Source organism: Phocoena sinus, chromosome 4 (assembly GCF_008692025.1).
Source record: "Phocoena sinus isolate mPhoSin1 chromosome 4, mPhoSin1.pri, whole genome shotgun sequence".
Classification (NCBI taxonomy): Eukaryota; Metazoa; Chordata; class Mammalia; order Artiodactyla; family Phocoenidae; genus Phocoena; species Phocoena sinus.
Genome location: NC_045766.1, coordinates 76,638,574 through 76,666,465, shown reverse-complemented (window position 1 = coordinate 76,666,465; position 27,892 = coordinate 76,638,574). Strand labels below are relative to the sequence as shown.

General features: G+C 38.0%; 1 protein-coding gene across 1 annotated transcript in view; it reads right to left on the bottom strand.

The window, feature by feature from the left end:
- KPNA1 (karyopherin subunit alpha 1) overlaps window positions 1–27,892 on the bottom strand; it is an 83,629-nt gene that overhangs the window by 33,253 nt on the left and 22,484 nt on the right. The window contains exons 2-3 of the mRNA XM_032631484.1: window positions 15,746–15,879; window positions 2,474–2,581 (exon numbers count right to left, since the gene is read on the bottom strand). Coding sequence (XP_032487375.1) covers window positions 2,474–2,581; window positions 15,746–15,874 — 237 coding nt within the window. The 5' untranslated portion in view covers window positions 15,875–15,879. The remainder of the gene's footprint in view (window positions 1–2,473; window positions 2,582–15,745; window positions 15,880–27,892) is intronic.

Below are 27,892 nucleotides of genomic sequence, written 5' to 3'. Positions count from 1 at the left end.
TTAAACTTTCTTCTCAGGATCATTTGTCACAATGAAATAAAGTTCTTATCATTTCATGAAGGGTAACAGTCAAGAAGATAAACTGTGAAGAAAGCTGCACTGAGCTGTACATGCAAGATGGTTGGTAAGCAATACCTAACACTTAAGAATAACCCATAAGGGGCTTCCCTGGTGGCGCAGTGGTTGAGAGTCCGCCTGACGATGCAGGGGACACGAGTTCGTGCCCCGGTCCGGGAAGATCCCACATGCCGCAGAGCGGCTGGGCCCGTGAGCCATGGCCGCTGAGCCTGCGCGTCCGGAGCCTGTGCTCCGCAACGGGAGAGGCCACAACAGTGAGAGGCCCGCGTACCGCAAAAAAAAAAAAAAAAAAAAAAAAAAAAAAAGAATAACCCATAGGGAGAATGAAGCATTCTGCTCTTACAAGTCAGAAAAGTAACTACTTTGAAACTTATAAGTCTGATTCCTGAATAAGCAAAAGTACCTGTATGATTCTGCTATGATTATATTTCCACATATATCTTTGTTTTCTTCCCTCTCTTATCCCCTTATCATATAACATAAGATGTATTAACTTTACATTCATAGTATTTAAATATTGTTAACTTCATATCAGAGTATTTAAGTTACAGGATATCCAAGAGAGAAGTAAATATCACCCAAGGACTTTTCCCCTTCTGGGGAAAAGGTTAGTGCATTTTCAGCTGCATGCAGGAGAGCTGTATCATGTTACAAGGAGGCATGACCTTGTCATTGTCTTTATCTGAGACTCAGTATGGTTTAAGGAGTTGGGTATGGATGCCACAATGACAAGGAATACACTGGGACAGTTAATTTTATGTGTCAACTTGGTTAGGTTATGGTACCCAGTTGTTTGGACAAACACCAATCTAGATGTTACTGTGAAAGTACTTTTTAGGTGTAATTAACATTTAAATCAGTACACCCGAGTAAAGCACATTATCCTCCAAAGTATGGGTAGGCCTCATTCAATCAGTTGAAGAGCAAAGACTGAAGTTTCTTGAAGAAGGAAATCAACCTCAAAACTACAATATCGGGACTTCCCTGGTGGTCCAATGGCTAAGAATCCGCCTTCCAATGCAGGGAACGCAGATTCAATCCCTGGTCGGGGAACTAAGATCCCAAATGCTGTGGGGCAACTAAGCCTGCATGCCACAACGAGAGAAGCCCGCACACTACAGCGAAGAAGAACCTGCGTGCCACAACAAAGACCCAGCGTGGCAAAAAAAAAACAAAAAACCTATAATATCAACTCTTACCTGAATTTCCAACCTACTGGCTTACCCTACAGATTTCAGACTTAACAGCTCCAACAATTGCATGAGCCAATTCCTTAAAATCAAACAATTGGTGGACCAATCTATCTCTCTCTTCCTCTCCCCCCACCCCCAAATTGGTTCTGTTTCCTCTGTAGAACCCTGAGTAATACAGTCCACAAAATACTTCATAATCATTTAACGTCCACTAAAAAAAAAGAGAGAGAGAGAGAGAACTCTTCAACTTCCTGAAGAGCCTAGAACAGTTCACAAAATAATAGTGTTGGCAATAACGTCTACATAGATTCCAAAGCAATTTAAACTGCTCTAATTCCAAAAGAAAGCTCGTCCATAAAAACTGGATATCTATGAAGTAAAAAAAGAGAAAAAAATCTATAAAATACTGTGAATATGCTACTATTTGCCAAAAAAAAGAGAGGGGTTTTTCTCAAAAGGAATAATAAGAATCTACTAACAGTGGTTGCCAGTGGGGAAAGAACTGGGTGACTAAGGCAGCAGAAAAAGATTTTTCTTTTTTTGAAAACCATGTATATATATGATCTATTAAAACATATACAATTGATCAAAATAAACTGGAAATCTAGACAGGTGTGATCCATATAAATAAAGCATAATTTTTATCTGTTTATGCAACCTCAAGAAAGTTACAAAATGGGTTACAATAGAAAATTCCAATAGTTGTGATGTGGAATCAGTTTTTAAAATCATATGAATATGCCCAATTTTGTACTTGGAATGAGTAACAAATTGGGATTTCCTTTAAAGTATTGCTTATTATCAACTTTTAAGGAATAATTTTATAATTATCCTTTTAAGTTTTAATAGCTGAATTGATCTCAAAATTAGTTAATTCTGTTTAACTGCATGTTATTCAAAATATAATAAACATTTTATGAACCACGAGTTTACAGATATAGTTTCCTTTTAAAACTGAAATGCCAAGTACTTTTTGTAGCCATCTAACCTTTTTTTTTGTGTGGCTGCACCACACAACTTGCAGGCTCTCAGTTCCCCAACCAGGGATTGAACATTGGCCACTGCAGTGAAAGCCCAGAATCCTCATCACTAGGCCACCAGGGAACTCCCCTAACCTTTTTATTTTAAACTCCAAAAAAGATCTAACCTCATATCTTCATCAGAAAAAGAGTAAAAAGAGGTTCTTTCATTATCCCACTTACTGGTGCCATCTCCATGTTATTAATCTGAGCCTCATGGAAGCCTCCATCTGACATAACTTCTTCTTCTGTTTCTTCTTCTGCTGTAGCAACATTTCTTCGCTTGAATAACTGAAAAATAAAAGTCTGTTACTAAAATAATTCTAACACAAGGTAGTTCAACATCCAAACACTAGGCACCCCACTTTTAAAAAGGCAATAAGGATGGAGCTTTTTGAAAATCATTTTTAAAATTCTAACGTTTGTGCCACCTTCAACCTTTCCTGATGAGGAACTATTTCACAATTCTCCAGTCTTATAATCTAATGCAATTAAGTATCACAACATACTATCACCAACCCTTGATGAGGTAAAACTTAACAAGAGAGGCCTGACACTACATGACATATAAAAAACACACATAAGGTTGAAAAAGGAGCTGAGGCATGCTTGGTCATTTCCCTCTTCACTATTGAAGTAGGTGATAGGATAGTCTTACCAATACATCAGGGGAAATAGGATAAAAATGTTGTTAGAATGACTTAATACCTCCCTCATAACCCTAAAGGACAGTGGATCAAGGCTTCCTGACCTTCCCAACCTGTCCACAACCAATGATGACAAATGACCTCTGCTTGAACACTACTTTTAAAGCACCCGTTAATTTGTGCAGGCAAAGGAGAATAGTTCTCGCTAATGGCAACTCACTAAGATGCCTTCCGTTACATCCTAGGCAGTACACTTATTCATTAAGCCATGACAGAGTAATAATAACTTATCCTCTCACCCTATATGACTAAAAAAAGCAGACCAAATCCCTAAAATCATAGGTTTCAGACATCAGACAACAGAGGCAGTGATCCTTCAGAAGAAAAGAAACAAGGTTAGTCCTACAATTGCCTGGATGGAGTTTCCAGCCTGCAGCACAGGTAGGGTGAACCTAAACAGGGTCTAGAGGCCCCCTCAAGTGAGGAGACAGCATTCAGAACTGATGAGGCCAAGACACCTAGAATCTACAAGGCAGAGTACTGAAGACAAGCGATCAACACAGAACTCCAAAAATCTGTGAAAGGTTCCCCTTAAGTCTTTACTGGCTTAGTACTTACAAGCGCAGGTGTGTGATGAAAAGGTCCAAAGCTGGAAAAGAAACTGCCTTCAAGGAGCATGCAGAACAATTTTGAAGGTCACACAGGTCAAGCAATCATTCATGTTTCACCTAGCTGTTAATTGAAAAGACCTCCAAATATATGGGGCACTAAGGAGAATACTCGGAAGGGTATTGACTCAGTAGTGAGATAAATTAGTCCCAGATTAAAGACTGTTCTGGTCCAGCCCAATGAAACATAAAAGCAAACTGGTTTCAAGTAACTTAACTACATCCAATGATAAATTCAGAATTACACATATTAAAAGAATACAAAAAACTCCGACAAAGGAGGTAAAATTTACAATGCTCGGCATTCAATCAATAACTAATAAGCATGCAAAAGACGTAAGAAAAGACCACCCACGAGGAAAAGAAAAAGCAATCATATCAATCAACATCACCTATAAATGGAAAAGATGGAAGAACTGGACAAGGAATTAAAATAGCTGTTATAAATATATTCCATGTATTCAAAAGTAGAAGAAAGTATAACCATGAGAAGGAGATAGGAATACATGAAAAAAAAAAAGGCAAATCAAACACCTAGATATAAAAAGTACAATTTTTCAAATGAAAAGTATGCTGGAGGTGATTATGGTCAGATTAGATATTGTAGAAGAAAAGATTAGTGAATTTAAGGACATCACAAAATAAAAGGGATGGAAAAAAGGCTGAGAAAATATGTACAAAACATAAGTCAGCTGTGGGACATCAAGTGGCCTACTACACACATGCATTGGAGCCCCAAGGATGGGGGTAGGGAAATGTATTTGGAAAATTAATGGTCAAAACTTTCCCAAATCTGTGAAAAATACAAACCACAAATCCAAAATCTCAAAGAACTCCAGGAAGAAATATGAAGAAAACATAATAGGACATTATATCAATGTTTAAAATCAGGAATAAAAAGATAAAATAAAAGATAAAGCAGCCAAAGGAAAAAAGACATCTTACATGCATGCAGGGAAACCAAAGGTAAGACTGACAGCACACTTGCTGCTAGAAACAATGCAAACCAGAGAGTGTGGATCAAACACAGTTAAAGTATCACAAGCGACCGCTGGGATAGCCACTACAGAAGTTCCTCAAAAAACGAAAAAAGAATGAAATTCTGCCATTTGCAACAACGTGGATGGACCTAGAGAGTACTATGCTTAGTGAAATAAGTCAGACAGAAAAAGACAACAACAGATACTCTGTGTTATCACTTACATGTGAAATCTAAAACATAAAACAAACAATTGTAGATAACAAAGGAGAAACAGACTCACAGATATAGAGAACAAACTAGTGTTTATCAATAGGCAGATGGAAGGGGAGAGGGATGAGATAGGGGTATGGGATTAAGAGACACAAACTATCAATAGTATGTATAAAATAAATAAGCAACAAGGATATATTGTACAGTACAGGGAAACATAGCCATCATTTTATAGTAACTTTAAATGGAGTATAATCTATAAAAATACTGAATCACTATCTTGTACACCTGAAACTAATATAATACTGTAAATCAACCATAGTACTATTATAAAAAAAAGAAATCCAAAAAAAAAGAGCAGGGGCTTCCCTGGTGGCGCAGTGGTTGAGAGTCCGCCTGCCGATGCAGGGGACACGGGTTTGTGCCCCGGTCCGGGAAGATCCCACACGCCACAGAGTGGCTGGGCCCGTGAGCCACGGCCACTGAGCCTGTGCATCCGGAGCCTGTGCTACGCAACGGGAGAGGCCACAACAGTGAGAGGCCTGCGTACCACAAAAAAAAGAAAGCGGGGGAGAGAAACTGTTAAAAATGGAGGTAAAATACTTTTTTCAGCAATGCAAAAGAATTCATCACTAACAGACCAGCTCTGTGAGGAAATGTTAAAGGATGTTCTTCAGACATAAGGAAAATGATACCAGATGAAATACAGATCTAAAAAAAGAATGACAAACACCCAGGAATTCCCTGGCAATGCAGCGGTTGCGACTCTGTGTTTTCACTGCTGAGGGCATGGGTTGAATCCCTGGTCGGGGAACTAAGATCCCAAAAGCCGCAAGGCACAGCCTAAAAAATAAAGTTTAAAAGAAAGAAAAAAAGAAAAGGAATGACAAACACCAGAAATCGTTAAAAGGTAGTGAAATTGGACTTCCCTGGTGGCACAGTGATTAAGAATCCACCCGTCAACGCAGGGGACACAGGTTCGAGCCCTGGTCCGGGAAGATCCCACATGCTGTAGAGCAACTAAGCCCATGCGCCACAACTACTGAGCCTGCACCCTAGAGCCCACGAGCCACAACTACTGAGCCTGCATGCCACAACTACTGAAGTCTGTGCGCCTAGAGCCTGTGCTCCTCAACAAGAGAAGCCACTGCAGTGAGAAGCCCACACATGGCAATGAAGAGCAGTCCCCGCTCACCGCAACTAGAGAAAGCCCGCGTGCAGCAACAAAGACCCAATGCTGCCAAAAATAAATAAATTCTATAAAACATTCAAAATAAAGATTAAAAAAGAAGAAGCCGGACAAACAAGAATGCACATTGTATAATTTCATTTATGCAAACTAATGAGTGGTGACAGAAACAGATCAGAAGTGGCTTGGAGATAGGATGAGACGGGTAGAGAAAAGGTACCATAAAGGTGTACCAGAAAAGTCTGGGGAGATAAACATATTCACTATCTTAATTATGGTGATAGTTTCACAGATATATACACATGTTCAAACTCATCAAATTGTGCACTTTATTGTATGTCAACTACATTGACATATATCAATGCCATATTGACACTGTCAATAACGTATGACATATTGTATACCATAAAGATTTTTTTTTAGTTAGAAAAGAGTAATAACTAAAGTAAATTTAAATACTTCTATTATGTTAAACACTATGAGTTTCTAATAATTTTTAAAATTATTTATTTATTTTTAGGGGCGCCAAGGGCATGTCACGCGGGATCTTAGTTCCCTGACCAGGGATTGAACCCATGTCCCCTACAGTGGAAGCGTGGCGTCTTAATCACTGGACCACCAGGGAAGTCCCCTGCTAATGTCTTAATACACATTCACCCTTTATTGCTCCCCTTGGAGGATGCTAAGGAACCAACTCATAATTTTGAAAACAAAGGAAGAGAATCAAGTATTTCTCTTTCCTATATGATTAGTAATTCAGGAAAACAAAAAACTTGTTGAGGAAAAGCTCCTCTTTAGAGTGACCTGCTAGTTAATAAAAGCAGAAGGAATGATAAAATGATCACTGCAACTCCTGGTAAAGTAATGGATCTAGGCAATGACCATCAAAGGTTACTAAGCTTGAGGTGAAAAACTGAGGGGTGTTGACTAGAGGCTTGATATTAAGGAACTGTTAACTTTTTCGGGTATGATAATACAGGCATGACTTGTAGATATCGCAGGTTGAGTTCCAGACCACCACAATGAAGTGAGTACATGAATTTTTTGGTTTCCCAGTGCATGTAAAAGTTACGTTTACACTATACTGCAGTATATTATAGGAAGTGCCCAAAAACATTATGCCTAAAAAATACAATGTATATCTTAATTTAAAAATACTTTAGGGGCTTCCCTGGTGGCGCAGTGGTTGAGAGTCCGCCTGCCGATGCAGGGGACGCGGGTTCGTGCCCCGGTCTGGGAGGATCCCACATGCCGCGGAGCGGCTGGGCCCGTGAGCCGTGGCCGCTGGGCCTGCGCGTCCGGAGCCTGTGCTCCGCAATGGGAGAGGCCACAACAGTGAGAAGCCCGCATACTGCAAAAAAAAAAAAAAAAAAAAAAATACTTTATTGCTGGGGCTTCCCTGGCGGTCCAGTGGTTAAGACTCTGTGCTTCCAATGCATGGGGCACGGGTTCGGTCCCTGGTCAGGGGAACTAAAAGATCCTGCATGCTGCGCAGTGCGGCCGAAACAAAACAAAACAAAATTTTATTGCTAAAAAACATTAACCATCACTTGAGCCTTCAGCGAGTCATAATCTTTTTCCAATATCAAAAAAAAGCAACATCACTGATTACAGATCACCATAACAAATACAATTATAATGAAAAACTTTGAAACGTGAAAACTACCAAAATGTGACATAGAGGAACGAACTGAGCGACTGCTATTAGAAAAATGATGCCAACACACTTGATGCAGGGCTGCCACAAACTTTCAATTTATTAAACACATACACACACACAGTATCTGTGAAGCATGATAAAGCAAAGTGCAATAAAACTACTACTCTGGTAAGCCTTTATCTTTCAGAGATACATACTGAAGTATTTATAAATGAAATAATTTGATGTCTGGGATTTACTTCAAAGTAATTCAGGGCATTATTTAACTTCTGTCTAAAGCAGCGGTCCCCAACCTTTTCGGCACCAGGGACCGAAGACAATTTTTCCACGGACTGGGGCAGGGGGGACAATGGTTCAGGTGGTAATGCAAGCAACGGGGAGCAGTAGGGAGTGACAGATGAAGCTTCGCTCGCTCGCTCGCTCACTCGCCCACCGCTTACCTCCTGTGCGGCCTGGTTCCTAACAGGCCACGGACCGGTATCGGTCTGCAGCCCAGGGGTTGGGGACCCCTGGTCTAAAGGACACCCTCCAACATTGCTTGTAGTACAGATCTGGTGGTGATGAATTTTTTCAGTTTTTGTATGCCTGAACACAGCTTTGTTTCACCATAGTTTTTGAAAAATATTTTTGCCAGCTACAGAATTTAAAGTTGACAGTTTCTTTCTTTGAGTAATTTAAAGATGTTTTTCTGCTGTCTTCTGGCTTGCATTATACACTATTAATGAGAAATGTGATGTCAACTTTATCTTTGTTCTTCTTTATATAACACGATTGTTTTCTCTGGATGTTCTTAAGACTTTCTCTTTATGACTGGTTATAAGTGGTTTGGCTATACCATGCCATAGTGTAGTTTTCTTCATGTCTTTCGTGGCTGGAATTCACTGAGTTTCTTGGATCAGTGGGTTTATAGTTTTCAATAATTATGAAAGTTTTTAGCCATTATTTCTTCAAACATTTTTTTCTCTTCCACCCTCTCCCCTCTGCTTCAGGGACCCAAACCATGTATTAGGTTTCTTATAAGTTGTCCCATCACTCACTGATGTCTGCTCTTCCGTGTGTGCGTGCGCATGTGCATGCGTGCACACGCGTGTATTCTTCTCTCTTTTTCATTTTGGATAGTTTCTAGTCTTAACCCTTGAAGTTCATTAATGTTCTCTTCTGCAATTTCCAATCTACCACTGGTCCTATCTGTGTATTTTTGTTCTGACATCGTAGTTTTTCTCTAGAAGTTCAATTTGAGTCATTTTTCTACCTTCTATGCCTCTACTTAACATTTTGAACATAGTACAATTACTTGACTGTTCTCCTGATTAATGGTCATGTTCTCCTACTTCTTTGTACACCTGGTAATCTTTGTTTGGATGCCAGACACTGTCAATTTGACTTAGTTGGGTACTGGATATTTTTGTATTCCTATAAATTTTCTTGGGCATTGTTCTGATATGTAGCTAAGTAATATGGAAACAGTTTGATCTTCTTGGATCTTGCTTTTATGATTTACTAGGTAGGTCTGAAGCAGTACTAAGTCTATGGCTAATTAATCTCCACTACTGAGGCAAGACTCTCTTGAATACCTAATGCCCCAAGTATTATTCCAGTCTGGCTAGGGGAACAGGCACTATTCTTAGCCCTATATAAGTGCCAGGCACTGTTCCCTCTAATCCATTTGGGTATTTCTCCAGCCTTGGGTAGTTTCCTCAAACATATGTGATCAATACATGCTGAATATTCAAGGAAATCCTTTGAAGATCTCCAGTTCTCTATGTATAAAGGTCTGTCCTTCCTGGTATTCCATCCTATGAACTCCATTTGTTTTGGTGTCCCAGGACTCAGCTCTGTCTCAACTCAGGCAATCTATGGGCTCTGCCTTAGTTTCCCCTCCCTGTGTTGAAACTTGGAAACTCTCAGGCAGCAAGCTGAGGCAAGTTGTAGAGCTCACCTCATTTGTTTCCCATCTCTAGAGATTACTGTCATCGAATGCTTGATGTCTGGTTTTTTGTTTTGTTTTGTTTTTAATTGAAGTATAGCTGATTCACAATATTGTATTATTTTCAGGTATATAGCGAAGTGATTTAAAGATAGATCATTTTTCATTATAGGTTATTACAAGATACTGAATGTTGTTCCTTGTGTTATACAGTAAATTCTTGTTGCTTATCTATTTTATGTATAGTAGTTTGTGAACCCAATACTTCTAATTTATCCCTCCCCTACCTCCCTTTCCCCTTTGGTGACCGTAAGTTTGTTTTCTATGTCTGAGTCGATTTCTCTTTTGTATATAGATTCATTTGGATTATATTTGAGATTTCACATAAGTAATATCATATATTTGTCTTTTTTTTCTGTCTGATTTACTCCACTTAACTATGATTTTCTACAGGTCCATCCATGTTCCTGCAAATGGCAATATTTCATTCTTTTTATGGCTGAGTAATATTCCATTGTGAGTGTGTGTGTGTGTGTGTGTGTGTGTGCATGCGTATGTGGCCATGTGTATGTCTTCTTCAGAGAAATGTATATTTAAGTTCTGCCCATTTTTTGATTGGGTTTTTTTTTTGGGTTTTTTTTTTTTGATGTTGAGCTGTATGAGCTGTTTGTATATTTTGGAAATTAAGCCCTTGTTGGTCACATTGCTTGCAAATATTTTCTCCCATTATGTAGGCTGTCTTTTTTTGTTGTTTATGGTTTCCTTTGCCATGCAAAAGCTTATAAGTTTGATTAGGTCCCATTTATTTCTGCTTTTCTTTCTTTTGCTTTGGGAGACTGACCTAAGAAAACATTGGTATGATTTATATCAGAGAATGTTTTGTCTATGTTCTCTTCTAGGAGTTTTATGGTATCATGTCTTATATGTAAGTCTTTAAGCCATTGTGAGTTTATTTTTGTATATGGTGTGAGGGACTGTTCTAACTTCACTGATTTATCAATACATGAGGCTGTCCAGCTTTCCCAACACCACTTGTTGAACAGAATTTCTTTTCTCCATTGTATATTCTTGCCTCCTTTGTCGAAGATTAATTTACCATAGGTGTGTTGGTTTACTTCTGGGCTCTCTATTCTCTATTTATCCATGCCCATTTTTGTGCCAATACCACACTGCTTTGATTAGCTTTGTAGTACTGTGTAAAGTCTGGGAGGGTTATGCCTCCAGCTTTGTTTTTTTTCCTCAGGATTGCTTTGGCAATTCTGGGTCTTTTATGGTTCCATATAAATTTAAAATTTCTAGTTCTGTGAAAAATGTCATGGGTAATTTGATACTGATCTCATTAAATCTGTAGATTGCTTTGGGTAGTATGGCCATTTTAACTATACTAATTCTTCCAATCCAAGAGCATGGGATATCTTTCCATTTCATTGAATCGTCTTCAATTATCCTTCGTCAATGTTTTATAGTTCTCAAGGTATACGTCTTTCACCTCCTTGGTCAGGTTTATTCCTAGGTTTTTTTTTTTTTTGGACACTATTTTAAAAGAGATTGTTTTTTCACTCTCTCTTTCTGATATTGCGTTGTTAGTGCAATGAAATGCCAACAGATTTCTGTATATTAATCCTGTATTCTGCTACCTTGCTGAATTCATTTATTAGTTCTAAAAGTTTTTGTGTGGAGTTTTTAGGGTTTTCTATATAGAGTATATCATATATCATCTGCATATAATGACAGCTTTACCTCTTCCCATCCAATCTGGATACCTTTTATTTCTTTTTCTTGTCTGACTGATGTGGCTAGGACTATATATAAATACATAAATACTTATTTGCTCTATTTATATATAACAATATATAGTTTCAGAATAAATATCAATCCTATATGATTACAAAAAGCAGTTAAAGATTTGTTTATACTTTTTTGTCCTCACGATATATCCCAATATAGATAATTAATCATATTGCCATATTTTAAAGTTTATTAAATAACTCCTTTCTATGTAGTTTAACCACAACAAGCATGATACACAGTAAGCGTCCTTTAATTACTTTTATTTTTAAGGATAGCCTCCCTCATGTTGATTTAGTTTTGTTTTACAATTACTTAAAACATTTACATGACTCAAAAATCAAACCTAATCACTAAAATTACATCTACTGGTAATGGCAAAATTTACATTCACAGGCAGGGTCCTTAATATGGTATGATGGAATTTAAAATCAAAAACACAATACTATTTACATCACAAGGATGACAAGAAAAGAAGTTAAGAAATCACCTAAGACTACAGCTATGCAACAAGCCCACAGGATAAACAATACCGACTGGAGCAAAAGGACAACAAATATAAGATGAAGGTCTCTAGAGTAAAGAAATAGAACTGAAATTATCTGTGAGTTTAACCAAGTAGAAAATCAGACAAAAATAATTTAAAAGAACTGTAGGACAGAGAAGACAGCCAGGAATTAGAAGAAAGCCAAGCAGTTAAAAAATGAGACAATTAACCCCAGGAAAAAACAAAGTATTAAGAAAGGAAATGTAGGGCTTCCCTGGTGGCGCAGTGGTTGAGTCCGCCTGCCGATGCAGGGGACACGGGTTCGTGCCCCAGTCCGGGAAGATCCCACATGCCACGGAGCAGCTGGGCCCATGAGCCATGGCTGCTGAGCCTGCGCGTCCGGAGCCTGTGCTCCGCAACAGGAGAGGCCACAGCAGTGAGAGGCCCGTGTACCACAAAAAAAAAAAAAGAAAGGAAATGTAACCACAGTATACTATTCAGCTCAGCAGTGAATTCTTACATATTGTAATATAACTCTACACTAGGAAGATACACAGGTGAGGGAAAGAGTGGTTTAAGAGCTTAAATCCTCACCTACTATAACAGAACATCAATAGATAATACTTTAAATTGATAAAGACATATAGTAACATACACATATTACTCAGAAATGTAGCAGTATAAACCACGTTGAATAGCTGAGAGGTTGAAAGTGGTTTACTTGGGAATGAGACCAAGAACACTGCTGGTTTGGTTTCAAGTATTTTAGGACTATTTAATTTTTTCAACTATGTACATGTATTATTCAGAGAAAAGTAGGTTGGTTTGTTTTCATCTGCTTCTTTGACCAGTTTAATTAAGCAATAATTGACATACATCACTATATAAGTTCAAGGTATACAGCATGATGGTGTGATTTACGTTTATTATGAAGTGACTACCACAACAGGTTCAGCTAACATCCATCTTCTCATATAGATACAATAGAAAGAAAGAAAAAAATTATTCATCTTTCCTATATATCATACACCAGTGTTAGCTACAGTCATGTTGTACATTCCTCCCTCATACTTATTTATCTTATAACTGGAAGTTTGTACCTTTGGACCACCTTCCTCCAATTCTCCCTCCCCCAATCATCCACCTCTGATAACAAGTCTGATCTCTTTTTCTATGAGTTTGGGTATTACTGTTTTTTGTTTTTAGATTCCACATATAAGCATGTGTCTTTCCCTGTCTGGCTTATCTCACTCCACATAATGCCTTCAAAGTCCATCCTTTGTGGTCTCAAAAAAATAGATTTTAAAAAAGACAAAAACGGCCAAAATAATCATGATTTGTATACCATGTACAGACTACATGTTGACTGAAATTGTAAACAAGTTATTCAGTGGGAAATGTTGGCTGTCCACAAGTTTTATCAACTTGCTTACTTCATAAAATATTTCTTGTAACTAAAAACATCAATCAAGCCTCCATTCTTTATCACTATGGTTTTTACAAACTTCTTAGCATCATTATGCTACCTACACACATTGAGTTAGCAAGTCTGCTTAATTCAAAATATTTTAATAATAAATGCAAATTTCATCTTTTTATACATAAAAAATTATTAAACTGGCTCAATCAGAATGACATCAGCTAGTAAAATTTTTGCCAAAAAATAAATTTTAGTTTGGTCTGCTGGTGTCAAATAAATAAAGGTCAACTATACAGTGCTGCCTAAATAACAAATATTAAGTGCTAGTCTGCTGAAAGGAAAGCTCTAAAAGATGCAGTTATCTTTTGTGTACTTGGCAGCATCAATTCCTGTACTACCCTCGAATCTAGCTGCACAGCTGGCCTAAGCCTGTGACTTTTCCAGATAGATGACTAAGCAACTGCGGAAAGATAAACAGTACCTAAATGAATCTGTATATTACTGATGTTTACTATTTTACAAATTAGGTGTGAAACAAGTACTGCTGTGATATTAAGAAGGCTGATTTGCTTTACAGTTCTCCTTACATAACATGGCACATATGAAACAACAAAATTAAGATTTTAAATAGAGCAATATTCCAGAAACTTATCACAGAAACCTATTAAAGCCCTAGCAGTTTCAGACACATACAATGAAGATGACAGTATTTCAACTACAAATGTTTTTAGTCAGGTAAGTGGGGCCATACTTGCGACCTGACAGAGCATCTGCCTTCAGGCAACTGAATATGAAAAACTTACTTTTTGTTTATATAAATTTTACAATGAAGTCTAATAACATGAATTCCCTGTCACCAAGAAGAAACAGTATAAAATAAACACTGTTAATGGCAGACTGTCATTACTACATCTTCAAATGCCTTTATGCCAAATATAATGTATAAGCTAGTGGTTATATTCAGACCTATACTTGTGCTTGTGTGCGTACATACATGTATTCACATTTACGTGTAAATATAAAATAATTCTGTTGTGATACCTGAAATTTACCCCCAAAATAGAAGCTAAATAAAAGCTCATGCAAAGAAAAGGTTCCACTTCGAATAAGACACAGAGATGAATAAAGATGCAACAAGAAACCAAGAGAAACTCATCCTTTTATGAATAAGTGATTGCTTTCAAAGACAGTAAAGCAGAATGTTAAGAACTCATAACTTAATTTGCTGCATTTAATATAAACTCTATTACAATATTACAAACTCATTGCCCTCCCGCCAATAGTAATAATGATCAAGTGATTCAAACATCTACAGCCCAAACAAATAAAACACTGAGGTTGTAATGCACTCCTGGACTTCAAATAATTGGATTATCTAGTGCAGTGTTACCCAAAAGAACAGTGTATGTTGAATAACTCACTATAACTGTAAACTATTTATAACAAATTGCCTTATTTCTCAGGTATGAAGGATTCTGACTCATTCACTTGCCTTTTATGGAGCTTTCATAGTGTGGGGGTCAAATGGTCCTTCCAAGCTCAAGCCTTAGCAAAAAAAGTCACCTAAGTGTTCTGCCTTTAAATTTTCTTGCCAAAAGGGATGGACCATTTGTCCTAAGCGTTTTAAGAGAAAGGTAAAGAGAAGTTGAGTCTCAGATTCTCCTGTAGACATTCTCAGGTTAAAAATGATCAAAAATCCTTGTCCTAAATGTCCTTATGAATAATACAGAATTCAGGGGTGAAAAGACTTACTCCTTGAAATTTTGTTTAAAATACTACCTAATAAAGAAACATAAAGATAGAAAGACACAAAGCAAGTACAGCAAACTGTTGATAATTACTGAACCCAAAGGGTGGGTTTATGAGGTTCATTATCCATTCTTTATTTTTGTACATGTTTATAAACTTTCAGATTAAAATTCAGAATGAAAAGCAATGTTCTGTTGGTCACTTGAGAATTCATTAATAAACACACAAAATCCTAAAGAAGTTGGAGCTCTAGAAAAATAAAACAAATAGGCCAAAATTTTTTTTTTTTTTTTTTTTTTGCGGTACGCGGGCCTCTCACTGTTGTGGCCTCTCCCGTTGCGGAGCACAGGCTCCAGACGCGCAGGCTCAGAGGCCATGGCTCACGGGCCCAGCCGCTCCGCGGCATGTGGGATCTTCCCAGACCGGGGCACGAACCCGTGTCCCCTGCGTAGGCAGGCGGACTCTCAACCACTGTGCCACCAGGGAAGCCCCAAAATATTAAATAGTAGTTGGGAACATGAGAACCTGAGAGATTTCTTCATTCTTGTATTCTGCTTTTCATTACCTCCACTCCCCTACCATGTTGATTTTATAGTTGGGAGGGGGATATACACCACACAAACATATATATTAAACATTGTTAAAATTAAAATACAGGACAGTGCTGTCAGGATTAAAAAGAAACATTAAGTTCTTTAAGAGAAATTAATTAAGGGTAAAGGACTTACCTGCTCTTCTCTTTTCTGCTTACGTAACTGCAGTCCTTCTTCCTCTCTCCTTCTGCGCATCTCATCAGGATTCAGGGACTTATTTTTGTAACTTTTCAGGCGAAAGTTCTCTCTTCCTGGGGTAGTCATGACTTCTACAAAAATAAGAGGGAGGGAGGGAACAGATGAGCTCAGCTGACTATAAAGAGCTCTGTTACTTCAATAGCTCAATCTTTTAAACATATACGTGCTCAGACCCACCCCACAGGAATGTCAAATGGTTACTTTAACAGCTTTATTAAAGTGTACAATTCAGTGTCTTTTAGTATATTCACAATTATGTGCAAATCAACACCACTGTAAATTTTTAAACATTTTCACCACCTCAAAAAGCTATCACTCCTATTCGGGATATTTCATGTGAATAGAATACGTGTGATCTTCTGTGCCTGGCTTCTTCAACTAAGCACAGTATTTTCAAAGTTCATCCATGTTGCAGCATATATTAGTACTTTATTCCTTTTTTTGGCTGAATAATATCATCCCATTGTATGGAGATACTCCATTATATTTATCCACTCATCAAATGATGGACATTTGGGTTCTTTCCACTTTTGGGCTATTATGACTAGTGCTTCCATGAACACTTGTCGACAAGTTTTTATGCAGACTTATGTTTTCATTTCTCTTGGATATATGCCTATACACTCTGTTTAATCATTTCAGGAGCTGCCAGACTATTTTTCCAAAGTGGCTGCACCATGTTACATTCCTATCAGCAGTATACAAGTGTTGCCAATTTTTCCATATCCTCACCAACACCTGCCATCACAACTTTTTTTAAACTGAAATACAGCTGATTTACAATATTGTATTAGTTTCAGGTGTAGAGCAAAGTATCACAACCTTTTGATTCTAGTCATTCTAGTGGGATAGATGTCTTTTAACATATTTACCAACTACATATCCTCCATAAAAAATGTTTATTCAGATTCTTTGCCCATTTTAAAATTGTGTTGTCTTTTTACCATTGAGCTGTTAAGAGTTCTTTAGATAGAAGTCCCTGTCAGATACATGATTTGTTAATATTTTCTTCCATTTTATAGGTTGTCTTTTCACTTTCTTGATGGTCAAATCTACTGTTAAAACCCTCTCATGAATTTTGAAGCACCAAAAGTTTTTAATTTTGATGGAATCCAAATTAATCAATTTCTTTTTCTGTTGCTCAATGCTTTTAGTGCCATACTTAGGGATTCTTAACCCTCAGTTTCCTTCTAAGAGTTCAAGAGTTTTATCTCTTACATCTAGGTTTGTCATCCATTTGGGTTAATTTTTCTATGTGGTTTGAGGTAAATGTCCAACTTCATTATTTTGCATGTGGCTACCAGTTGTTCCAGCACTACTGAAAAAACTATTCTTTATTGTACAGTCTTGACACTCTTGTTGAAAATCAGTCAATCACATATTTATAGTTTTATTTCTCAACTTTCGATTCTATTCCCTTGATCCATAAATGTATCCTTGTGCCAAATTCCACACAATCGTATCTTTTTTGTAGTAAGTTTTAAAATCAGGAAGTATGAGTCCTATTTTATTCTTTTTCAAGATTGTTTTGACTCACCTTGATACACTGCTATTCCATGTGAATTTTAGAATCAGTTTGTCAATTCCTACAAAGAAGTCAGCTGGGATTCCAATATGAACTGCACTGAATCTGTAGATCAATTTGGGGAGTACTGCCACCTTAAATGTTAACTCTTCCAACCCATGAATGCAATTTTTTTTTTACTTAGATCTTTAATTTCTTTTGACAATGTTTTGTAGTTTGCAGAGTGTTCTACAATTCTTTTGTTAAATTTACTCCTAAGTTTTTTGTTGTTGTTTTTTTTTTTTGCGGTATGCAGGCTCACTGTTGTGGCCTCTCCCGTTGTGGAGCACAGGCTCCAGATGCACAGGCTCAGCGGCCACGGCTCACGGGCCCAGGCATGTGGGATCTTTCCGGACCGGGGCACGAACCCATGTCCCCTGCATCGGCAGGCGGGCTCTCAACCACTGCGCCACCAGAGAAGCCCGTAAGTATTTTTTAATGCTATTGTAAATGGAATTATTTTCTTAATTTCACTTTTGGATTGTTCATGACAAATACATATAAATACAATCGATTTTTATACATTGATTTTTGTATCCTGCAACCTTGCTGAACTGAACTTGTTTATTTTTTTTTTTTTTTTTTTTTTTTTTTTTTTTTTTTTTTTTTTTTTTTTTAAACATCTTTATTGGGGTATAATTGCTTTACAATGGTGTGTTAGTTTCTGCTTTACAACAAAGTGAATCAGCTATACATATACATATGTTCCCATATGTCTTCCCTCTTGCGTCTCCCTCCCTCCCACTCTCCCCATCCCACCCTTCCAGGCTGTCACAAAGCACAGAGCTAATATCCCTGTGCCTTGCGGCTGCTTCCCCCCAGCTATCTACCTTACTACGTTTGTTAGTGTGTATATGTCCATGACTCTCTCTCGCCCTGTCAAAACTCACCCTTCCCCCTCCCCATATCCTTAAGTCCGTTCTCCAGTAGGTCTGCGTCTTTATTCCTATCTTACCCCTAGGTTCTTCATGACATTTTTTTCCCTTAAATTCCATATATATGTGTTAGCATACGGTATTTGTCTTTTTCTTTCTGACTTACTGAACTTGTTTATTAATGATATTTTATTAGTGCATTCTTTAGGATTTTCTACATACAAGATCATGTCGTCTGCCAGAGATAGTTTTTGTTTGTTTGTTTGTTTTTTTAAGAAGATGTTGGGGGTAGGAGTTTAGTAATTTGTTTATTTATTTTTGCTGTGTTGGGTCTTAGTTTCTGTGCGAGGGCTTTCTCTAGTTGTGGCAAGCGGGGACCACTCTTCATCGCGGTGCGCGGGCCTCTCACTATCGTGGCCTCTCCCGTTGCGGAGCACAGGCTCTAGACACACAGGCTCAGTAGTTGTGGCTCACGGGCCTAGCCGCTCCACGGCATATGGGATCCTCCCAGACCAGGGCTCGAACCCGTGTCCCCTGCATTAGCAGGCAGACTCCCAACCACTGCGCCACCAGGGAAGCCCTGCCAGAGATAGTTTTGCTTCTTTCAAAACTAGTAACCTTTTTTGTTTTAAAGTCTAATTTTTCTGATATTACTATAGCCACTCCAGCTTCCTTGTGGTTGCTACTTGTTTATCTTTTCCCATCCTTTTACTTTCAGTGTATTTGTATCTTTAAACTTAAAGTATGTCTCAGGGAATTCCCTGGCAGTCCAGTGGTTAGGACTCTGCGCTTCCATTGCAGGGGGCACGGGTTCGATCTCCAGTCAGGGAACTAAGATCCCACATTGTGACGCGGCCAACCATAAATAAATAAATAAAGTATGTCTCTTATAGAGAGCATATAGTTGGATTCAGCCTCACAATTTCTGCCTTTTTAATTCGACTGTTTAATTAATTCATATTTAGTGTTATTACTGATATAGTTGGAGTGATGACTGCTTTTCCATTTTTCATTTTCTGTCTCATGTCTTTCATTCCTTTATTACTCTTTTACTGCTTTCTTTTGCATTGATTTTCTAATGAAGCACTTAAATTTCTTTAGTGATTTTTTTTTTTTGCGGTACGCGGGCCTCTCACTGCTGTGGCCTCTCCCGTTGCGGAGCACAGGCTCCGGACGCGCAGGCTCAGCGGCCATGGCTCACGGGCCCAGCCGCTCTGTGGCATGTGGGATCTTCCCGGACCGGGGCACGAACCCGTGTCCCCTGCATCGGCAGGCGGACTCTCAACCACTGCACCACCAGGGAAGCCCTAGTGATTTTTTTCACTGTATTTTTTTAGTTTTTTTCCCCCAGTAGTTGCTCAAGGGCTTACCATACCCTTTCACTTAGAATCAGCTTCAGACTTACACTAGCTTAATTCCAATGAGATACAGAACTGTTATGCTATATAATTCTATTCCCTTCCCCCCCATTTTATCATATTGTTGTTATACATGTTAATGTTACAAATCCAACAACACAGTTATAATTATTACTTTATCATCTACAGTTACTTCCTTAGCTTAAGATAGTTTTGCTCCCACTCACCTCCTGAGCTGTTATTAGCAGATACATTTAAAATACATTACATTTCTATAGGCCCAAGAATTCATTACGGCAAGTCCCCTACACACAAAATTTCAAGTTGCAAACTTTCAAAGATGTGAACATGCGCTCGCATGTCTAATCATGTAAGCTAGTTCATGTGTCTGGTGTAAATTGTCATGTGTATGCATCCTCTACAAGTGGTTGTGCTTTTGTATACTTTACTGTACAGTACTGCATACAGTACAGTAGTACAGTATCTTTATTTCAAGCCCAGGATGTCCAGAAGCAAGCATAAAAGCAGCAGTGATGTAGCTGGTACCGCTAAGAAGTGCCAAGCAATAACAATGGAAACAAAAGTAAAAATATTGAGAGAGTGGAGCAACAAGAGGAAGAAAAAGTAACTGAAGAACTGAAGAGATTCATGATGCAGGAAACGGCAAGGGCATTTTCTTTATTTGAGGAGGCAGTTAGTTTTTGAGGCACATCACCCAAATGTAGAACAGTACACGAAGGTTGCAGCAGCTGTTCAGAATGCAATCCAGTGCTACCATGTCACACATGATGAGAAAAAAAAGAGCTACCCAGACATCACTGGGTCGTTTTTTCAAGAGGGAAGATAGAATTGAATCCAGCAAGGAATCAGAACTTGTGCCATCAACGTCAGGTGTGAGTGAAATTGCAGCTCGCCCTCCTTCCCCTATTGCTGATGATCCTTCAGCTCTACCATTTCCCATCTCCTCCCCCTCCTCCAGTCAGTAACTCTTCTTGCCTGTTCACTCAATGCCAGCCCCTGTATGCCAGCTGTGGTATTGTGCTACGGTACTTTTCAAGGTACTGTACTGTAAGATTAAAAATGTTTTCTATTTTTGTTTTTTTATGTATTACTTGTGTGAAAAGTATTATAAGCCTATTACAGTACAGTACTATATAGCTGATTGTTAGTTGGGTACCTAGGCTAACTTTGTTGGACCGATGAACAAACTGGACTTACGAACATGCTCTTGGAACAGAACTCATTCGTATGTAGGGAACTTACTGTATATACATTATTTCACACAACTGCTTTTTAAATCAGTTTTAAGAAAAAAGGAGAAAAATATATGTGGTTATACACTCTCTTTTAAAATTACATCATTACCTTTACTGGTGCTCTTTGTTCATGCGGATTGAAATTACCATCTGCGGTCACTTGCTTTCAGCCTAAAGAACTTCCCTTAGCCATCTTGCAAGGCAAGTCTGCTAGTAACAAAGTCTCTCAGTTTTTGTTATCTGCAAAGTATTTTACCTTCATTTTTAAAGGACAGCTTTGCTGGATATAAAAAAATTGGGGTTAACAGTATTCGTCTCTGAGTTCTTGGAATATATTGGGCTGGCCAAAAGGTTCATTGTTTTTTTCCGTAAGATGGCTCTAGTAGCGCTTAGTTGTCTTTAACTTCATTCGAAACAATTTTGTTAAGATTATATTGTGACAGCTGTCATATCAGCGTGCATAAAAAAAACTTATCAAAGTTGGTGAATTTTTGTGTAGCCATTTTAATACTGAAGATGGAGGAAAAAAAGCAACATTTTCAGCATATTATGCTTTATTATTTCAAGAAAGGTAAAAACGCAACTGAAACGCAAAAAAACGATTTGTGCAGTGTATGGAGAAGGTGCTGTGACTGATCGAACGTGTCAAAAGTGGTTTGTGAAGTTTCGTGCTGGAGATTTCTTGCTGGATGATGCTCCACAGTCAGGCAGACCAGTTGAAGCTGAGATCAAAACAAGACACTAATTGACAACAATCAACATTATACCACACGGGAGACAGCCGACATACTCAAAATATCCAAATCAAGCGTCAAAAATCATTTGCACCAGCTTGGTTGTTAATCGCTTTGATGTTTGGGTTCCAGTAAGTTAAGCGAAGAAAACCTTCTTGACAGTATTTCTGCATGTGATTGTCTACTTAAACGTAACGAAAACATACTATTTTAAAACAAATTGTGACAGGTGATGAAAAGTGGATATTTACAATAATGTGGAATGGACGAGATCATGGGGTAAGCGAAATGAACCACCAACAACCACACCAAAGGCCAGTCTTCATCCAAAGAAGCTGATGTTACGTATATGGTGGGACTGGAAGGGAGTCCTCTATTATGAGCTTCTTCCAGAAAACCAAATGATTAATTCCAAGAAGTACTGCTCCCAGTTAGACCAACTGAAAGCAGCACTTGATGAAAAGCATCCAGAATTAGTTAACAGAAAACTCATAATCTTCTATCAGGATAATGCAAGACCACATGTTTCTTTGATGACCAGGCAAAAAAATGTTACAGCTTGGCTGGGAAGTTTTGATTCATCTGCTGTATTCACCAGACGTTGCACCTTCGGATTTCCATTTATTTTCGTCTTTACAAAACTGTCTTAATGGAAAAAATTTCAATCCCTGGAAGACTGTAAAAGGCACCTGGAACAGTACTTTGCTCAAAAAGGTAAAAAGTTTTAGGAAGATGGAATTATGAAGTTGCCTGATAAATGGGAGAAGGTAGTGGAACAAAACGGTGCATACGTTGTTCAATAAAGCTCTTGGTAAAAATGAAAAATGTGTCCTTTATTTTTACTTAAAAACAGAAGGAACTTTTTGGCCAACCCAATATTATTCTACCACCTTCTGGACTCCATTGTTTCTGATGAGAAGTCGGCTGTAAGTAATTGGCTGTTTCTCTCTTGCTGCTCTGAAGATTCTCTCGTCTTTGATTTTCAACATTTTCACACTGATATGTCCATTTGCAGATTTTCTTACATTAATCCTACTTGAAGTTCTTTGGGCTCTTTGGATGTATATGTAGGTCAGTGTTTTTCAATAAATTTGAGAAATTTTCAGCCATTATCTCCTTGAATACTTTTTCCGCTTTTCTTCTCCCCTCTTCCTCTAGTACTCTCATGTATACTGTGGTACACTTAATTAAGCTGTGACAAAGCGAGAGAGAGGCGTGGACATATATACACTACCAAACGTAAGGTAGATAGCTAGTGGGAAGCAGCCGCATAGCACAGGGAGATCAGCTCGGTGCTTTGTGACTGCCTGGAGGGCTGGGATAGGGAGGGAGACGCAAGACATAAGAGATATGGGAACACATGTATATGTATAACTGATTCACTCTGTTATAAAGCAGAAACTAACACACCATTGTAAAGCAATTATACTCCAATAAAGATGTAAAAAAAAAAGGTTACCCCACATTTCTCTGAGGCTCTTTTCAATTTTATTCATTTTTTTCTCTCCCTTCCTTGGATTTCTATCAATCTATTGGCAAGTTTGCTAATTCATTCTTCCACCAGTTCAAATCTACTATTGAGCCCCTATAACTAATTTTTCATTAGTTATGTTACTTTTCAACTCCAGAATATCCATTTGGTTCTTCTTTAGAATTTCTGTCTCTTGATTGTCTCTATTTGATATTAGTTGTCATCATACCTTCCTTTACTTCTTTAATGAAGGTTTCCTTTGGTTCTTTAAACATATTCATAATGGGTACTTCAAAGTCTATGTCTGTTAAATCCAACATCTGTTCTCTTTCACAGGCAGTTTGTTATCTGCTTTTTCCAGTGTATTAGCCATACTTTCCTGGGTTTTGTTTTTGTTTGCACATCTTTTACCTTTTTATTGGGAACTCAACATCTTATATAATACTCTGTAGCAACTCTAGGTATACTCCCCCACCCATGAGGTTTTACATTTTTATTTACTTGTTTGTTTAGTAACTTGCTGTTTTATTTTAAAGAAGTCTACTATCCCACCCCACACCCAGCCCCCTGCACTGTTAAGCCTCTGATGCTGGTCCTCAGGGGGACATAACCTGGATATGCCCACAGTCATCTTGCCATACAGTAATCTTTCAGGACTCACTTTCCCTGACTACTCCCAACTATTAACCTCCACTAACTGCCAGTTGATTGCTCTACTGATTTAAACGACAGCTTCAGGCATAAATTGCTCTGCAGAGGAATCCAATCAAATTCAGGCTCCTTAGAAGGAGCAGTTTCAGGTCAGTGCTTGACATTAACTCTGTCCCCAGGAAGCCTCCTTCCAGCTGTCTCTTATCCCAGTTCTTGCTGCAAGCTCAATGGCCTGCAGTTTAGCCTGGATCTTTTTGAATCTACAAATCTCCCAAGTGCCTTTCACCACAATCTCCACTGTTTCTGAAAGTAGCCTTAGGTTTGAACTTCTCCAGCTCTACTGCAAATGAAGTCAGTGCCTTGAGGAAGAGATTAGGAACTGTTTCATGACTTGCTTCTCACCCCTACCCCCAAGCAAAATCTCTGAACCAGGGCTCTCAAGATGAAGGTGTGGACAACAGCACACTCTTCTGAGTGACAACACATTTAGCAACTGAGTATTTTGTGGGGGATAGGTAGCAACCTGAGGTCTTCTCAGCTTGTCTCTCCTGACATGGAGCTACCATCTTATAAGACAGGGAAAAGGTGATCTGTTCTCTAGTATGCTCAGCAACTCTGTTACCAAGGTAGAGCCTCTGTTCCACAAGTGGCGACTGGACAGTAGCCCCCTACCTCTCCAACACATCTTCCCAAAACTTAGCCATAACAGCAGGCAGCTGGGGGCAGGACGAGAAATCCTGATCCTGCTTCTCCCAGAAAGAAAACCTTTGCTCCAACAGGAAGCTCTGCATTTACTGTATACCCTAGGACCATTTCCAAAGCTCTAAATAGTTGTTTCTTAATAGTTTTCCTCAGTTATACTAGGGAGCAGATCTGCAGGGCTCTTATGCTATCAGACTGGAAGTCAAAGAAACAGTTATTTTTAAGAAGATGACTTTGATGCAAGCCTGGTTTGAGAATCATTCATTTATACTGTGCTATGTCACATCACCTATTTTACCTGAATCTCTTAAAAACAAACAAACAAAAAACCTACAGGGCAAGAATTATTATTCTCATAGGTAAGGGTTCAGGAGGCTCACAGATAATTAAGCTTAAATGAGGTCATAAGGATGGGGCCCTAATCCAATAGGACTGGTGTCCTTATCAGAGGAAGAGACACCAGAGATCTCTATCTACACCCACTGCCCCCCATCGCCCCACCGCCATGTGCTCAGAGAAAAAGCCATGTGAGGAAACAGAAGGTGGTCATGTGCAGGTCAGGAAGAGAGGCCTCACCGGAAGCCAACCCTGCTGGAACCTTGATCTTGGACTTCAAGCCTCCAGAACCATGAGAAAATGAACTTCTGTTGTTTAAATCACCCAATCTGTGGTACTTTTTAATGGCAGCTCAAGCAGACTAATACATACACCCAGTGGTATTTCGTCAGACTGGACTGAAAGATTGGTGCAATGCAGATGAGAATTTGCAAATAATTCTGAAGGAATCATAACTAATGGTGCTGAGAAATGACACAGAGAAGAGTTGGAATCCTGAGGCAGGCAGCATTTTGGTTCTGAAATACCACAATATAGCATAACAGCAACAGTGTTGCAATGAAGTTTCAGGTTAAAGGTATAGTAGTATAGTAACAGGGCAAGACCTGGATAAAGTTTAATAAGACCAAAACCAATCAGACTTAAATAACTGGAAGCCTAGATTCAACATGGAGCTGGAAGGGCAAGCAGTTAAGGAAAGGCAATGTTGGGAACATAGTACACATATACAGAGAGAAGAAATGATAAAGCAAATGGAGCAAAAGGTAAAATGAACAATTGGGGAATGTGGATGAAAGGTAAACAGGAGGGCTTTGTACATTTCTTCTGTAAGCTTTAAATTATTTCAAAAAAATTTTTAAACTACAAAAAGTCTAGAAGGAAAGAAATGGTCACACAAAAATTAATTATTCATTTGCTTTTTATTAAATTGATGTAAGAAGCAAGTCCAGAGAAGATGTCTGGCCTTGAAGCCCGATTTTCAAATTTACTTCTTAGCACCAAGATGTAGGGAAGGTACTAAACTTCTGTGAATCTGGGTTTCCCTTATTTGCACTATGGAGATAATACCTTATAAGGTAAAGAGAAATAACATATGAAAGCATACTTCCACTGTCTGGCCCATATATAGATCATACCTGATATTTGTGTAGTGAAGACATGGCTATAAATAGCTCTAAAGGTTCAAAAAAAGATCCTGTCTGACAAAACTGATCAGGGGTGGCTTCATAGAGAAGATGGTGTTTCAGCTAGGTTGTGAGGGATAGATAGGAATCATCCATCAGTTGAGGCTAAAAGAGAAAGACCCACGAAACAGGGAAGAGTACAAAATAAAGGCACAGACGTTAGAAAGAACAACTGATGAGAACAGTAGTAAGTCAAGTTTGATTAGAGAAACTGTTCTTTAAAAGAGGTAGGTAACAAGAGAAATGCAAAGGTCTCTTGGTTTTCTTTTTCTTTCTTGTTTGGTTAGATTTCAGTATCCAAGAAATAACAAATGACTCCAGCATTCTAATAATTTCTACCTACCATTCATACAGTGCACTTGTGCCTTTGAATTTCAAAACATTTCAACAAAAAAAGAAATGCAAACAGTATGGAAGGGTATAAAAAGAAAAATGAAAGTGTACCTCCCCCATTGTTTCTAAAGGTAACCACCATCAAGTTCTCTGTATATCCTTTCAAGAAGTGGTTATACAAGCACATACACACCCTTTTGGCTATTACTGTATACTGACAGAACAATTCTATACACAGTTCTGCACTTTGCTTCAACTTTTGACAACTTTCCATACCAACGCCTATAAAGCCTTATCATTTTTAACAATATAGTAATTAATTGTTGTAGCATAATAACTAGACCCTACACATAACTGACAATTAAGCTTGACTCCAATTTTCTGTCAAAAATAATGCTGTAACCAATATTCTTTTTCATGTATTTGTACATATTTTGCAATTGTATCCATGAATGAATTCTAAACAGTGGAACCTCAAGGTCAAAAATGTTCACTTCTGATTCACTTTGTTATAAAGCGGAAACTAACACACCATTGTAAAGCAATTATACCCCAATAAAGATGTTAAAGAAAAATATGTTCACTTAAAATTTTGATATTGTCAAAAACTTCCCTCTAAAATATTGCACCAATGTACCAGTGAATATGAGTGTTAACAGTTCCCCATCACCATCACTAACCCACGACTGAATCAAAATTTTTGACATTTGACAATGTGATATGTGAAAAAAATGCTTCCAATGAACACTATTTTCATAATATTCTTAGTTATATGCTTCTTTCATTTTCACTCATAAGTTTTTCAGAGGCGTGGTGATGTGATGGTATCAGTCTGGTGCCTAATGGGATGTTTGCTGTGTATTCCTGTGTTTTAAAATTTTGTTTTTATTTCTAATGCAGTAATTTTGCAGATACACAATAACATAAAGGTTTTTCAGGGTCCTCAATAAATGTAAAGTTCTGAGACCAAAAGTAAATGAGAACCCTTGGTCCAGATAATCCTTTCAGTCTTAAGAGGGGGGAAAAAGAAAACTTTTGATATTCAGATAGCATTCAATTCACAGATTAAGGAAACATCTTTACAATACTCTATCTTCTTGGTCAGAAATTAAATACGCATTTCCATTTATCTCTTTTGTTACAATGATAAATGTGATGCTTCCTTCCACTATATTCTAACTGGCTACTGTTTGTTTATAGGAAAATTATTCATTACTATATGCTAATTTTTTAAAGCCAGTCACTGAATTAAATCAACTACTGAATTCTGTTTCTGATACTTTAGCTGACACTCTTTATACTGGGGATTTTTCAAAGGGTCATGTTTACTGGGGTATAATTTACATAGAGTAAAATTTGCCATTTAAGTAAATATCACAACAATTAAGATAGACATTTTCCTCACTACAAAAAATTCTGTCAGGTCCCTTTCTAGTAAATCCACTTGGCCCAATCCCAGGCAATCGGTCCCTATAATTTTGCATTCTCCAGAATGTCAAACAAATGGAGCCATACAACAGGTAGCTTTCTGTGTGTGGCTTCTTTTACTCAGTATTAACTAATTTGAAAGTCCTCCATACTGTTGCATTTATCAGTAATTGATTCCTTTCATTGCTGAAT